The sequence below is a fragment of the Mirounga leonina genome, unplaced genomic scaffold, assembly GCF_011800145.1.
Source record: "Mirounga leonina isolate KUSES-001 unplaced genomic scaffold, KU_Mleo_1.0 Mir_129, whole genome shotgun sequence".
NCBI classification, from domain to species: Eukaryota; Metazoa; Chordata; class Mammalia; order Carnivora; family Phocidae; genus Mirounga; species Mirounga leonina.
This window is the reverse complement of record NW_023270323.1, coordinates 80,054,155-80,069,937: the sequence shown is the minus strand read 5'-3', so window position 1 is coordinate 80,069,937 and position 15,783 is coordinate 80,054,155. Positions and strand designations below refer to the sequence as shown.

The 15,783-nt window shown below is 57.5% G+C and overlaps 1 protein-coding gene across 1 annotated transcript in view; it reads left to right on the top strand.

Moving 5' to 3' along the window:
- Positions 1 to 510: 510 nt before the first annotated feature.
- Positions 511 to 15,783, top strand: part of CFAP99 (cilia and flagella associated protein 99) — a 31,757-nt gene continuing 16,484 nt past the window's right edge. Inside the window, exons 1-5 of the mRNA XM_035004449.1 lie at positions 511 to 624; positions 10,692 to 10,836; positions 11,654 to 11,748; positions 13,078 to 13,190; positions 14,343 to 14,520. Coding sequence (XP_034860340.1) covers positions 514 to 624; positions 10,692 to 10,836; positions 11,654 to 11,748; positions 13,078 to 13,190; positions 14,343 to 14,520 — 642 coding nt within the window. The 5' untranslated portion in view covers positions 511 to 513. The remainder of the gene's footprint in view (positions 625 to 10,691; positions 10,837 to 11,653; positions 11,749 to 13,077; positions 13,191 to 14,342; positions 14,521 to 15,783) is intronic.

Here is a 15,783-nt window from a genome sequence, read left to right as displayed (position 1 = left end):
CTAGGTGTTAGGTCCTTCATCTTTAAAATGGGGGTGTTGAATCTGGTGACCCAAGGACTCTTCTTGTCCCACCCTTTTGGGATTAGGTCACCCACCCCTCTGGGCAAGACCTGCTGCATAAACTGTCACTGAACCCCAGCTGGGCTGAGAGATGCTCAGAGCTCTCCCCACCAGGGGTCATCCCCACCTGTGCACAGTTGTAGGGCTTGGGGCCACCTGGGGGGAGACGGGGAGCCTCCAGGGGCTGTGGGTGAGGGCTCCCCAAGGCCAGCCCGGGCCCCTCAGGTAGCAGAGGCCGGCGGGGACGCAGTCCAGGAAGTGGGCCCGGGTTACTGCAGCTGGGGTCCCTCTTTCCCTCTAACGCGCCTCACTGTGAGAGGCCCCAGGCTCCCAGGGGACGGCCATCTGTTGATAAGGTTCTGTGGCTGCTTTGCCACCTGCTGAGCCGGCAGCCTAGAGGCCCTGGAGGGCGTGACCTGGAGTGGTTTGCTTTTAGGGTCCTGCCCTGGGAAGATGGCCTACTACGGAAAATGCATTGAAACTGTCATTGAACAATTGAACAAATTTAAGCCCGAGAAGGACAGTCATGAGCAGTTCCTGGAGGCTGCATCTGCCACCCTGCAGGTAGGTTCAGAGTGGCCACTCAGGGCTTGCTGGGAGGCATGCTAGTGATAACCTGTCGTGCAGCTAGTTACTTTCTAGCAAAACAGCAACAAATCCCCTCCTCACAGCTGCTTTCTTTTCCACCTGGGGAGAGGGCTTGGGCACAGCTCCTGGGCATGCTCAGTGTCACTGTAGGTCACAATGGTGACCCTTCAGGGGCAGGACGCCCTCTGTGCCTCAAGAGGCACTCCTGGTGTCCAGAATGTGCGTCAGACCAGTTTTATGAAAAGAAACAATGGCACTGAGACTCGGGACATGCCTGTGGGGTACCATCCAAAACTGAAAATAGGTAAGAGTCAGCTTGGATGGGCCGCCATTCTGGAGAGTGGCGTCCTCCCCAGGGCAGCTCTGCATGGGCAGCGAGTGAGCTGAGCGGCCTCCCACAGAGCAGCAAGGCCCATGGGAGCCCCCGGCTCCTTCCTCTTGTGACCCACACCTGGAAGAAATGAGGGACCTTCCCCCCAGTGACTTGGCTCTGTCCTCGTGACCCTGGACGGTCCCTGTCCTTTTCTCCCCCAACTGCAGCCCACCCCATTTCAAGCATATACAGAGAGTCCGCTGGACGGGATCCCGGGATGAGAGCAGCGCAGTGCAGCTCATCCTGCCCCTCAGCAGCCCTCGGAGGCCTCGCTGGGATGGAGGCCTCTGGCCTTGCGTCCGCCGACCAGCTGTCGAGGGTGGTGCTCGGGTTGCAGGAGCATGCACTGCGGGGGGCCTGCCTTCAGGACTTTGGGACACGGGCCCCGTTGGATGGGGCCTCAGGACATGCTGTGGGATCTTCCCCGCCCGCTGCCCGCCCGTCGTCGTCCAGCAGGGAGAACACCGGCACCTGCGCGCGCTCTAAGGCAGGGCCGCGGTGGCGAACGCGCTCCTTCCGGGAGGTTTGCCCGATTGCTGCTGCCGCAGCCGTGTTGCTTTACCAGGGCCCGTGTGAGCTCCTCACGGCACCCGCCCCAGGGGGCACAGCTGTGACCAGGCCCCACCTCTAGGCGCCCCCCCAGCCCTGTCACCTGCTCAGCTGCGGCCACTGCCGGGCCCCGGGCCGCAGAGGGACTCCCTTTCCCTTGGGGTGTGGTGGGGTATTTTCCTCCTTCCTTGGCTGCCTGTTGTACAGCAACCTAAAAACGCAGAGGGGGACAGGGTGGACGGGCACTGGCCTGCCGAAGTGTCCGGGGCTCTGGGCAGTGTGCATACACAAAGGCTGGAGGGCTTCCAGCAACCAGAGACTCTCCCACGAGAGAAAGCCCGGGACTGCTGACCCGGTGCCCGCTCCCCAATGTCACTCAGGAAAGGACCGGGCAGGGGTCGGGGAGCACTCCTCCCCCAACACCCCTGCACCCATCTCCCGAGCTCTTGCCCTGAGACCTCGGCACGGTGGGGAGGTGCCAGGCCACAGTGCCCTGTCCCCAAGCAGAACCGGCCTCCCCAGCGCCCGCTTGCAGCCTGGCCCCTTGGATTGTTCCCCAACAGATTATTACCGGCGAGCCCTGCATGATGCCCCCCGTGTGCGTTTCTGTGGGGGGGGAGACCAACACCCCAACCCAGCCCCGGGGAGCTGCCCGGCATCCCTAAGAGGGGTGCCGACGCTCACATCAGGCGGAGAGGCAGCTGAGTTTTCTGACACACTGGTCCTCCCAGGTCCTTTCAAATGTCCACCTCGAGTCCGGACAGTTGGGACAGCACACCCTTGTCTCCAGCTGTCAGAAAATTGGTGTGATCCACTGCTTTTGTTAGACCTGTCGTGCAGCTAGTTACTGGACCAAGGCTCAAGACTGCCACCTGGAAGAGAATGATCCGGTACAGAAATGGACTGGCCGACTGGTGAAGGGCAGGTTTCTCGGTTCAAAAAAGATAAGTTGAAGTCCTAACTGCTGGCTACCTGTAAATGTGACCTCACTGAGAAACGCCATCTTTGCCGATATAATTAAGAATCTCGAGATAAGATCATCCTGGATTTAGAGTGAGCCCCAAATCCAGTGACTAGCATCCTTATAAGAAGAGAGAAATCTAGACACAGATGCAGAGACACAAGGAAGAAGGCCCCTATGACCTCAGACGAAGAGTTTAGTGACGCATCTATGAGCTATGGACACTGGGATTGCTGCAATCACCCACAGCTGGGGAGAAGCACAGTGTGGACTCTCCCTCTGGTCCCCAAGAAGGGACTGACCTTGCAACACCTCGGTTGTGGACTTCTGTCATTCCTGCTGTTTTCAGCTGCCAATTTTGTGGTAATTTGTTACAGCTGCCCCAGGACACTTGCATAGACAGGGAGCCTCCTGGTGGAGACCAAGAGCCAGGTGGCACACTCAGAATGGCTGCCAGAATGCTGGGCTCTGGGGACCAGGTGGAGAAGAGGATGCCTCAGGTGGTCAGATGAAGCCTGGCTGAAAGGTGGGGAAAGGTCCAAGGACTTGTGGGCTGGGGGAAGAGCGCGCTTTCTCTCTGCAGATTGGTCTACAGGTCACGCACGTGTAGGTGCTGAAATGTGGCGGTTGAGCTTCTCCAGGAGCCAGTCTCCAGAATGGCCTGACGGTGGCACAGAAGAGCTGGCTGGAGCTGGAGGAGGGAAGGAGGGACAGGTGGGGGCGAGGGTGACGGCACCAACCAGGTACGCTGCCAGCAAGCGGCCTGCGCTGGCCCGAAAGTCTGGTTCTCCTGTGCTCCCCGGCCGAGCCCTCAGGGAGGGCTGGGAATGAGAAGGAGCCCCTCCCTCTCTCCATTCTCCAAGCTCTGACCCCCACAGTTAATGTCACTTTGGAACAGGCGTCATTTCATTAGAGCACCACGATGGTGGGCTTGAGGGTTTCCTGTGGGGGGATGGATGCTGGGGGACGTTACTCCCTGGGCCCTGCCCTGGGCCACTCCTTCCCTTCCCGCACACTCCCAGAGCCCCATGTGGCCAGCCGGCTCGACAGCTGGGCCACCAGGCTGAACAGGTGGGCATAAGAACCTCCACAGAATGGACACGGGCCTTCGGGACAGAGGTGTGGGCATGCTGGGCAGAGCAGGCAGCTTGGGGCATCCACAGAGTCCATGAGGTCTCAGCAGACCTCCGACAAGGGTCTGGCTTTGAGAGAGAGTACCTGAGGGGTGGGAGGTAGGGGAGAACGGGGATCCCTCAGGCAGAGGGATCTGCATGAGCCAGGGACAGTGGAGTCCTGACCTGTGGCAGGTGCTATGTGGTCAGGGTAGCCAAGCGGGCCTGAGTGCTAGAAGCTTGGATCCCAGGGCCATCTTGGCAGCCCATGGGCAAGGGCGGGCAGGCAGGTGAGTCCTGAGCAGGAGAAGGGAAAGGTCAACACGGGGATGGCAGAAGACGTACTGGACAGCTGCTCAGTCCGACAGTGCAGGGGTGAGGTGGGGAGGGGAGAGGCCTGGCCGAGCACCCAGCCCAGACCCCACCAGGGAGAGAGGTGCTGGGAAGGGTGGCAAGGGGGAAGGGAGGGGGCTCGTGCAGGAGGGTAGGGGGGAAGGCAGGGGCCTGGTATCACCAGCATGTCCTTGCCTGGAAGGTGGCAGGGTGGCGGCGGCCACGTCCCGGAACGCCTTCTTGCCCTTCTGGTCGGTAGCTTCACAGAAGGCCTGGGCTCAGGAAATCGTTTTTATTTTTAGTATTTTTTCAGTGCCTCATTTATTGACATCAAAGATCCAAAATCCAAAAGGTCCAAAATGGTATCCAGTCGGGGGTCTCCCTCTCCCACTGGCCCTCCCGGGAGACAAGCAGAGACCAGTATCCTGTGGTTCCTTCCAGAGACCCATTCAGGCCTCTCCCACAGAGATACTGCATGTGGTGAAAATTACGTCTACACTGTATCTTTCATATATGAAAACAATATCATTTTTATATAACATTTTTAAGCAGTTTTAGCAGATGGTAACCCATGGTTGCACAGTCCTGCACTTGGCTGTTTGCACTGAAGCGTCCCTGGGGGCTTGCCTGTGTTGGTGGACGCAAGCGTCCTACCTCCCGGCTGTGACGGAGTCACGGCAGCTCTCCCCGGTCGACGGGCTCAGAGGTTGTGTCCGGTGTTTCAGGATGAGAAGCATGGTGGGGCCGACTGGTCTGCCCGTGCTTCTGCAGCTGGGGTCAAGTCCCGGAAGAGGCAGCTTCTCCATGAGAGAGAGTGGGCCCTGGTGAGCTCCATGGACACAGCCAGCTGACCCATCTCGGGGAGCAACATGCCGACCGTGTCCTTGACCTTGCTTACACACTGTGCTCGCAGCTAGTTTCATCATTGCCAGATAGGCGGGGAAGGGCACTAGGGGTAGTTATATCAACACTTCTCTTATTTTAGCTCCCGAGTTTGGAAACAGTATGTGTTTCTATGTCTGAACTATCTGTTTAGACCTGTATCTGTTGGGAAACAGTGTTTGGCTCTGAGAAAATCCTGAAAAGCAATGTCTTGAAGGAATTAGAGGTATCTTTGCTCACATAAAAAGCAGTCTGCAGACGGGCAGTGTAGGGTGGGCTCAGCGGCTCCGGGGTGCCATTAGGAATGCATTCTTCTTCCTCTCTGCTTGGTGCTCCTTAGAATGTACCTTTGTCTTAAAGTCACAAAATGGCTGCCCTGCCTCCAGCATTGCATCCATATCCCAGGTAAGAAGAGAAAGGCAAAGAGCATAAGGCAGGTGCCAGGTGAATCTGCCTAACTTTCTAGGAGCCTTCTTGGAGGCTACACCTGGCAATTTGCCATTAAATCTCATTGATTAAAGCCATTTGATACATGGCTCCATCAGCAGGGGACTGGAAAAAGTTCTAGCTGAGCATACCATCCATGATGAGATAGCATTTTTCTATCAGGCAAGAGAAAAGGAGAAGGGGTTGTGCCGACGACATTGCCTCAGCTTCCTCTCTCTGCTTTTCTCCCTGGCTTCAGTCTTGACATCACTGATGAGCAGGGGCCTCTGGGTATTCTGTCCTGTGCTGAAATCCGCACCCAGGCCCCTTTCCTGCCTTGGACCCTGGTCTCGCTCTGCCCTAACTCTGTGGTGCCGGCAGACAAGCCGGGTCTGGGAACTCCTACAGGAGGCAACTGGTGATGGTGGAACGTGGGCAGGCTTGCAGGCCTCTGGGGCCTCTGCCCCCAGGCCTGGCCCCCTCCCAGGACTGTCCATGAAACTGTTATCCAAGGGCTTGCTGCCCTCCCTGGGAGCCAGCCGGGGGCTATGGACTTGGGAGTCCTAAACTGGACCAAGGCCCAAAATGGTATGACAACACTCAGAGGCCCTTGGGTGGCCACCACCCTCTGGGTTCTGTGACTGAGGCTGGTTTGGGGCTAAGGGTTAGCTCTGGTACTGGGGCCCTCTCTGCAATTCGGCCCCGGCCCTACCTCCTTTAGAGAAAGCCCGGCCAGCCCAGCCAACCCAGCCCTAGCAGCCCTCCGCTGGCCTGGCCAGAAGGACCTGGTCTGAAGCTCAGCGCCCCCTGACCCATGTCACACCACCAGGCCTCAGTCTCCCCTCTGTGACCAGCTGGGTTTCCTGGCGATGAGGACCTGGCCCTGGGCCCAGCCTAGCCCATGGCCAGGGTGTCATTTACTGCCTGGCTCTGCGTCTTCCGGGCCCCTGGGCCCCGTGCAGCCCTGCCTGACCTCCTTGCCTGGGGACTGAGCTCATGAGGGCTTCCAGCCATAGGCTCAAGTCTCTGACCTTATTAAAAATACATACTCACACTTCCCAAATGCAGACGTAATGAACGAGAAGCGGAGTCACTGTTGTCTGAGCCTCAGAGGCAGGCGTCCTGCAGAGTCATGCAGCCTCGCTCCAGCCCCGCTGACTCATTGCTCTCCGACCAGCCCGCACCGCCATCCTGGGCTTCCTCAGACAAAGCCTGCCCAGTTGGGCATAGCCTAGGGGTCAGAGGCCCGTGCGGGGAAACGGACGCAGAAGCCTGGCGGGACGGAGACCCCGCTCTGCGCCCAGCCTGCACTCAGCGAGGTCTCTGGGTCCCCACCATGGCCCACAGAGGCAGGACATTCTAGTCCCTCTCCCACGAGCACCGGGGCGACATTCTCACAGAGACGGGCAATCACCTGCCAGCATGCACTGCTAGGCGAGGAGGCTAGCTGATGTCTGACTGTGGGAAGGTCAGGGATGCCTCCCGGGTCAGGGAGCACCTGAGCACTCCTGGTGGGAGCAAAGGAGCAAGTGTGCAGGGAAGAGCATTGCACACAGAGGGAACAGCCAGTAAGGAGGCCCTGAGGGGACATCTGACATGCTGGAGAAGCAGAGAGAGGCCAGTATGGCTGGAGTGGGGCCAGGGTTGGGTACAGACTCAGAGGGAGCCTCACCAGCCACAGTAAGGACTCCTTCTGGAACGTTCTAAAGAGGGACAGACATGATGTCACTTCCATTTTAAAAGAATTTCTTGGTGGCCAGGTTGGAAATAGAGGGCGGGCAAGGGGAGAAGCCAGAACGCAGCTGGTTTCCCCTAGTTGCCCAGGAGGCATTGGGAGGGAGCAGAGAGAGGCATCAGGGGTTTGGTCTGAACAGCTGGGAGCAAGGGTTGTGCTTATGGACATGGGAAGGCTGGGGAGGGGCAGGTTTGGGCAAAGCCCAGGAGGCCAGCCTCCCACACAGCCACCAGACAGACAAGTGGGGGGGAGGAGCAGGAACAGATGGAACTTTCTGGAGTCCAGGGAGGGCCGGCTAGGTGAGGTGCCCCAGGGGCTAAGTGCAGACAGTGAAGAAACTGGGCGGGAGGGATGGGCCCTGAGAGCCAGGGTGTCCGAAGGAACTATTAGCATGAGAACATTGCTGCCAGGGGCCCTTCCAGGCACTGGGAGGAGCCGGGCTTAGAGCCCAAGTCTGGGGCAGCCCGGGGCTGCGCATCGGTCACCTCCGCCGTGGCAGGAAGACGCGCGTCGTCTCCTTCGCCCTGCTGTCCCTCCTGTAAGGGCAGGACCAAACTGCCCAGAACCGCGGGGGCAGAGCCCACTGAAGAACACGGTCCCCGGGCTTCCAGCCCCCATGGTGCCGGTGGGAATGACACCATCTGCCAAGACAACATCCAGATGTCCCATGCACGTAGGTGGGGACACAGGCTCTCTGAGGTCCTGTGGCTTGTCCAGGAGCCCTCAGGTCATCTCATTTCTCTGTTTTCTTAGCATGAAAATGGGAAGAAACCATGAAGGAAAAGATGGATTTGACCTCAAAAAAAAAAAAAAGAGAAACCCCTGTGTGCTCTGTGTGCCAAAAAATACTTTACACAAAGTTAAAGGGCAAATTACAAACTCACAAAAATAACTATCATATTAGTGAACATATTTATTGCTTTACTCTATAAAGAGTTCATAGGGGCACCTGGGTGGCTCAGATGGTTAAGCGTCTGCCTTCGGCTCAGGTCGTGGTCCCAGGGTCCTGGGATCGAGTCCCACATCGGGCTCCTTGCTCAGTGGGGAGCCTGCTTCTCCCTCTGCCGCTCCCCCTACTTGTGCCCTCCCTCTCCCTCTCTCTCTCAAACAAAATCTTTTAAAAAATAGAGCTCATAAAAATGGTTAAGAAAAATATTGCCCCAATAAAAAGTTAGCCAAGAATGTAAATTGATAATTCACAGAAGTACAAATAAATGTCCAATAAACATAGGAAAATTTCACTGCTAATAAAAAAATTCAAAATAAAACAACAAGATACCAAAATGTATCTAATAGATTGCCCCCCCCAATTTTTTTAATGACACTGCAGGGGAGTTTATTTTGATGTGCTTTGCACCTGTCGGGGGCCAGGTCCACACTTCGGCTTCATACCATATTAATTGTCCTGTGACCGCATCCTCAGTTCCATGGAGCATCACGGCTGTGGCAGCCTTGCTCCCCTGGGACAATAGATGTGACGCCCCCCCACTGACACTTAGGCTCCTAACCTTTCCCCTTGCCCTGAACTTCTTTCTTTTTCTTTTCAGAAAGGAGTAAAACATTTAGTGGGTATAAACGTATTACATACACCCGACGGATACAGTTAGGCATCAGATGCAACATAGTATTTGCAAAATCTTTACCTTGCAATTAACATGGCAGGTTTAATACAACGTATATGAACGAGTCTAAAATGTACAGCACAGGAAGACAGATGATGATTTTTTTTTCTCCTGAAGTTGAAAAGCTTGGAATGTATGTCCAGCAGCAACGGAAAACATTTTGTCTTTCAGTGTAAAGAATTGTGCAAGGCTGACATTCCAGCACATTAAGTTAGGGCACTCCTCAGTTCCAACGGGAGAGCCGAATGACAGCGGCCAGTTGGACACAGGCAGAAACCGCCAACGTTTCAATCGATAAGAATAAGGCAAACGATAGGGGGGAAAATGCTTGAAAAAGTTTTCTTCTGAAATGCCCTGAACTTGTCGTATTTGGGTATCTCCTGCATTTTGGATGGTTCCCTTCCATCCCCAGAAGTGTGATTGCTGGGTTAAAGGGGACGGGAGTATAAGGTGCCTGAAACATATTCCCAGACTCCTTGCAGGAAAGGCTCCTCGGCACCTGTTCCCCCACCGGCTAAGGCTATGCGGGCAACACTGGATGTTCTTTTTCATGCTTCTTCTTTTCAAAAGCTTAATTCCTTTTTTGAATAAGTAGCGCGTGGCAACACAGGTTACCAACCCCAAGGTGTTGCAGTCTCCCGGCACGACCCCCTCCCCCTCCGAGGGTAGAGTCCCTCCTGTTACTGGTGATTCCTGCCTGGCTTTGCACACCCAAGGAGTCCCACAGAGGCCCCCTTACCATTTTCTTTTCCTTTGGGGGTTACTTTTTTTTTTTTAAGATTTTATTTATTTATTTCACAGAGAGAGAGACAGCCAGAGAGAGAACACAAGCAGGGGGAGTGGGAGAGGGAGAAGCAGGCTCCCCGAGGAGCAAGGAGCCCGATGCGGGGCTCGATCCCAGGACCCTGGGATCATGACCTGAGCTGAAAGCAGATGCTTAATGACTGAGCCGCCCAGGCGCCCCGAGGCTTACTTTTTTTTTTTTTTTTTTAAGATTTTATTTATTTATTTGAGACAGAGAGAATGAGAGAGAGAGAGCACATGAGAGGGGGGAGGGTCAGAGGCAGAAGCAGGCTCCCTGCCGAGCAGGGAGCCCGATGCGGGACTCGATCCAGGGACTCGGGATCATGACCTGAGCCGAAGGCAGTCGCTTAACCAACTGAGCCACCCAGGCGCCCGAGGCTTACTTTTTTAATAACTCGTTTGGAAACCTTTATAAGAGCTTGCTCGTCTTTTCTCTTACTGTGGTAAAACACACGTGAGGGCCCCGCATCGGGCTCCCTGCTCCGTGGGAAGCCTGCTTCTCCCTCTCCCACTCCCTCTGCTTGTGTTCCCTCTTTCGCTGTGTCTCTCTCTGTCAAATAAATAAATAAAATCTTAAAAAAACACACACACACATGTGAGGTAGAATTTTTTTTTTTTAAGATTTTATTTGTTTGACAGAGAGAGCACAAGGAGAGGGAGAGAGAGGGAGAAGCAGGTTCCCTGCTGAGCAAGGAGCCCGATGTGGGACTCGATCCCAGGACCCTGGGATCATGACCTGGGCCGAAGGCAGCCGCTTAACCGACTGAGCCACCCAGGCGTCCCGCGTGAGGTAGAATTTACCATCTTAACCATGTTAAGCGCACGCTTCACATTGCGCAGCCATCCCCACCCTCCGTCCCCAGAACCTTCTCCTCTTCCCCAACCATAACTGTCCCCATGAATCCCTAGCTGCCCACCCCCTGCCCTCGCCCCTGGCGCCCAGCATCCTGCTTTCTGTCCTGGGAATCTGGCTCCTCCAGGGGTCTCCTATTTGTGAAATCACATATTTGTCCTTTTGGAGCGTTCGTTTTAATGCATCATTTCCATGTTTATTTCTGTGTTTGCCCCCAGCTCACCATCACTATCCAGGAGCACCCTAGGGACCACATCCTGGGTGGTGGTCAGAGGGTCTGGGTCTGAGGCTCTGCGCACTGCTCTGGGGGGAGTGGCCCGACTGAGCTCTTCCCCCGTATGGAGGGGCACCTGGCCCTGGCCCATGGCCCCCTCCTGGCTGTTTCTTTTCTAGACTCTGAGCCCCCAGAAGCAGGCATTCATTTTGGAGGTCCTGTCCGGGTGCCTCGAGTACCGGAAGCTGCTGGCCGTGGTGGTGGACGCCTTCTACGTGCGGGCCGGCCGGCTCTGCCCACGGGCCGACTACAACCTCTTCGAGGGTAGGTGTCCCTGCAGGCCAGGCCTGTGGCCCTTGTCTCTGGCATGAGGGCCGCAGACTCGCAGCAGCTGTGATGACCGGGTGAAGTGGGAGCGAAAGGACACTCCTCGGGCTCCTGCTCTTTCTGCGGCACTTGTGTTTTCCGAGGTCTCCCACGGTCTCTTACCTCGTTGGGTCCTCGTGGGTGCCTGTGAGTGGGCAGACCAGGGTCCACCTGGCGACATGGACACAGACTCCAGGCCCACTAAAGGCCGCAGGGCTCCTGTCCAGGGGGAAGGGATGGGGACTGAGGAGTGCTGGGGGGCCTAGCTTAGTGGCTGGAGGCCAGGTCCAGAGCTGGCTCCTGGGCCACCCCCGCACCCCTGGGCACTCGGCTCAAGTCAGCAGCGCGTCACTGGCCCACCTGGCAGTCGGTGTGACCAACAGTCCCGCAGACGACCCTCACCTGGCCCAGGGCGTTCAAGTTCCAGTGAGCTCGAGGCTATTCGGTCTCTCAGAATTAACAAACGAAAATCCACAATGACTTACTTTTACCCAGGGGACTTCTGGAATTTCTGAGAACTCATCAAATGAGTTAATGTGTGTGGAAGTGGGATGGAAGGCACCGCACACTCACCTGTAGGAGACATTCGTGCTATGGTGTCATCCTGCCATTTTCACGGGGCGCCAGGTGGAGCTCCCGCCCTGATGGTGGTGGGGCCTGCAGCGCACCCGTCGGGCCCCTGGCCTCTGGCTGACTCCCCCAAGGTCAAATGCTAGGGGGCACGGGAGACGACACCCCAGGGTCTGCCCCACGCTCATCGGCCCTGTCTCCTTAGTGATCTGCTACCTGGCCACGTTCCAGCTGGAGGAACTCGGCTTTCAGCTCTTCTGTGACATTGTCCGGGCCCAGCCCGTGGACAAGATGCACAAGGTGAAACCCCCACCACCACCTCCCCTGCGTCTCCTTTTTTTTAAAGATTTTATTTATTTCATTGAGGGAGAACAAGTGAGAGAGAGCACAAGCAGGGGAAGCGGCAGGGAGAGGGAGAAGCAGACTCCCCGCTGAGCAGGGAGCCCGATGCGGGACTCAATCGCAGGACCCCGGGATCATGACCTGAGCCGAAGGCAGACGCTGACACACAACTCTTGTGCTGCCTGGCCCGGCCCAGTAAACGATCTGTTCCCAAGGCCCACAGCTCAGGGTGCACTTTTGGGGACCAGACGGAGGCATCATATTTCCTAGTCCACACGAAGCTCTCCTGGGGGACTGCAGCAGCACGTGGCCTCCCCTTCCAGCCAGTTTTCCAGAGCCTGGCTTGAGTGGCCTGTAGTGGTCCCCTGACTAGACAAGGCCCTCCAAGCCGGAGTGTGGCTTCAGCTTGGTGGACACCCCTACAGAGCAGCCCCCCAAGAGGCCCAAGGTGTGGCCACCCCTCGGACAAGGGCTGGGGCCTGAGGTTCATCTCAGCAGTGCAGACGGCCGCTCCTGTGGCCACAGCCACCCCAAGTGATGGCCAGCCTGCTCTGCAGAAGCCTCCAGCTCCCCAAGGTGGCTGGCCTCCACTGAGAAGCCAAACTGTGCTGTATCTTCCAGAATCAGATCTGTTACACTTGAGGGTCCAGACTGGAAAGCAGTTGTTAGGACCCCACAGTCGCAGGAGACTCCTGCTGTGGCAGGGTCTGGTCCATCCCAGGGCACACATCCTCAGTCCCTTGAGGGCCCACCACTGGTACTGTCCTGGGCAAGCAGGGGCAGGCTGCCAGAAACGGTGCACCTCTGTTCTTGGTATTCTGGAGCCCACGGGGGGCATGGGGGGAGGCAGGCCACTGTCCGTCTGTCCCCACCAAGAACTCTCCAGAAGTGGGGTGTGGGCCTTGCAGGTCCTGGGCTGCTGGCTCAAGCACAGGGTCCGCACCAGTGGGGATGGGCCCTGCTTGGCTGGGGCATGCTCCAGGACTGGGGTGGGCTGCCCCGAAAGCCCAGATACCGTGTGTAGAAGTCCACAGGGGGAGGGGCAGCTCCCCAGAGCAGGCACCCCAGCCCAGCAGGTGAGCAAGGTCAGGCTCCCCTCTGTTCTGGGGAGGGAGGGTCTGTCATGAGGGGCCACCTGCCCTGGGGTGGACAGAGGTCTCCTCTCACGGTGCATTAGCCACACCTGCCCGCTGGACACTGGCTTTCTGTGTGGGGAGAGCTGGGGGTTTCACCAGGTTGGGGGGTCTGGGCCCGAGCCCCCCACAGTGGTTCCTGCTTCTCCCTCAGTTCCTCGGGTTCTTCTTCAATCCCTTAAACCTGTGCTCCTGGATCAAGGATGAGTGGAGCCTCATCTATGAGACCGCCCATGTGAGAGAGAACTGGATCGACCCCCTGATGAGGTGGGCCAGGCTGGGAGCCTCCCTGCACCCCACTCCCCAAAGCCGCCCTCATTGCCTGTCCCCATGTCCCCTGACAGGCTTGGGAAAACGCTGGTTTCACACGCACAGGCCAGGACCCGCAGGAGAAGGACCAGCATGGGGGGCAGGGTGAAGCTGCTCCCTGTGGCTTCCCTTCTGATAGGGCTGGGGGCGGGGTCCACCTTGTCTTCCTGGGGACAGAGAGACTGTTTGGGCACAAGCAGACCACGTTAGATACCAGTTGTATACAGGAGACCAGAGGCCCAGGGAAGGCAGAAGCCCTTCCATGGGAAGGAAACCGTGGCCCTGGAGTTGTGGGATGTCCCTTGAGCTGCCCCTGCCCTGGAAGAAAGTCCTCAGTCCCAGCCAGGCTGGATTCACTGTCCGTCCACAGGGCTGCCAGCAGGAGCCCGGCCTGCGGGCCCTGGGAGCTACCTCCAGGTTCAGCCTGCTTCCAGGGTGCCCCACCCCCTGCCCCACCACCCCTACCATTGCCCACTATAGGACCAGCCCCATCCCAGACCTGCCTTGCCCCACCTGCCCCCCCTGAGATCCCACTCTCCGTTGGCCCTCGGACATGCCCTTCCTTCCTCTGGGGGCCGTGGCCCTCAAGCTGGGGCAGGAACTCTCCAAACCATGCAGTCTGCCCTCAGGGGAGCCCCACTGGCCAGGCTGCTGATGTGGGCCATGCCCTGCCCAAACTCCTGCTCCAGGGCAGCCCCTTCTCCACCTGTCACTAACGGCACAGCTCCAGGAACCTTCCAGCAATCTCCAGCTTGCCCTGGCCTCCTTCCCCTGGGCCGCCCGCTGGCCCAGATTAGCTCCATGTCCCCACTGCCGCTCCTCCTCAGACTCGCTGGACTCCGCAGCAAGGATCTCTCTGTCCCGTTCTCCCAGCTCCCCACTCACTCACTCACCAGCGTGGCTTGAGACCGGTGCTGCTGGCCCAGCTTCCCCACCTGCTGTGTGACTCTGGGGTGTGGCTGGTACCATGCCTGCATCAGAGACATTATCACCCCCACCCTGGGGTAGACCCAGGTGTTTGGGGGGGGTCCTTTGGATCCCAAGGACCGTGCCCTAGTTGACCTGCTTTGGAAGTGGCCCTAAGCAGCTTCTCCCACCTTTCCCTTCAAGATGGCAGCCAGAGGTCCAGGAGCTGATCCACCAGCTGGAGGAAGTGATGGCCATTCAGCCCCCTCTCTCAAAGAGCAAGGCCAAGGTCACAGAGCCCAAGGAGTTCAACCTGACTGTCCCCCGGCCCCGCGCCATTCCAGTCCCCGAGCCGGTCCCTGTCGTGGCCAAGTCAAAACCAGTAAGTGCAGGCATTTGCCGTGGGCCCGGCTGTGAGCAAGTAGCAGGCTGGGCTCTTCCCAGGGCCGAGGGTGCTCTGGACCAGACCAGGAGTGTTTAATGACCCCACCCAGCTGACCTAGAGCCTGCCTGGTGGATTCCTGTGCTCCACATACTGAGGTCTGGTCAGTGACATGAAATGAGGCTGGGGGACCATGGGGCTCAGACCCATCTGGACTCGGCACTTGGAGCGTACTTGGAGCCTGTTGCAGCATACCTCTCCCTCCCTATTAAATAGTGCCCAGCACACACGTACATCACCATATACTCTTCAGGTCATGGGCCATTGATAATGTCTGTCTGTGTGACCCCAGTCATATGGGGCTGTCCCTACCCCAGGGCCTTTGCACATCTATCCCATCTGCCTAGACCCTCTTCCCCTCCCTCTTCTCCCTCTCCTTAACTTGCTGAGTTCTCCTGCCAGTTAGGATGCATTGTATTGCAAATAACAGGAAAAAGCAGCTTGATCTGGTTTAGACCATAGAGAACTAACTGCTTCTGGTTTGATCAGAGTCCTAGCTGTGCTTCTATGGGTCACCTTTATCTTTGGGCAAATTTCCGTCATTGTAGCAAACCATCCAGGACGTGAGAGGACATCTAGGGCCAAGAATTCCATGACGCTATGATTAGACCAGCTCAGGTGGCGGGCCTCCCCTTGAGTTGATCACCGTGATCGGGGTGCAATGTTCTGACTGGTTATGGTCCCTGCCCCAAGCACCTTGGTGGACTCAGCTGCCCAGAACCAATCTGGTTTCTTCACAGAATTGAGGATTGCATGGAGGGTAAGGGGGTGGTGCTCGGGGGCCCAGGGTCCCAACCCACTCCCACCACCCTTAGGTCTCATTGCAATTTGTCTGCCCAGAGAGGCTTTCCATAAACCCCTCACCTGTATCAGGTCCCTCGAGTTTTCGGATGCTCCTTAGACACACAGGGCAGAGGCCCAAGAATTAGGGTCTGGAGCTCAGGGCTTCCCAGGCTGTCCCTACCCCACCCCCCACGGACATGCCCCCTCCAGGCTGGCGAGGGTCCCCGTCACTAGACCCCACGGATACTTCTCAGGCCACCCTGGTCTCTGCAGTATTAATGCTGCGGCCCCTTCCCTTTCCTGGGCTCCATGACACTCACTTTCCTGGGCTCCATGACACTCTCCTGGCCTCACCTGCCCCTCCAGGCCTCCTCCCTCATCCCCTGGCCACCCAGTCACCTGCCTGTTCGTCCAGTGTCT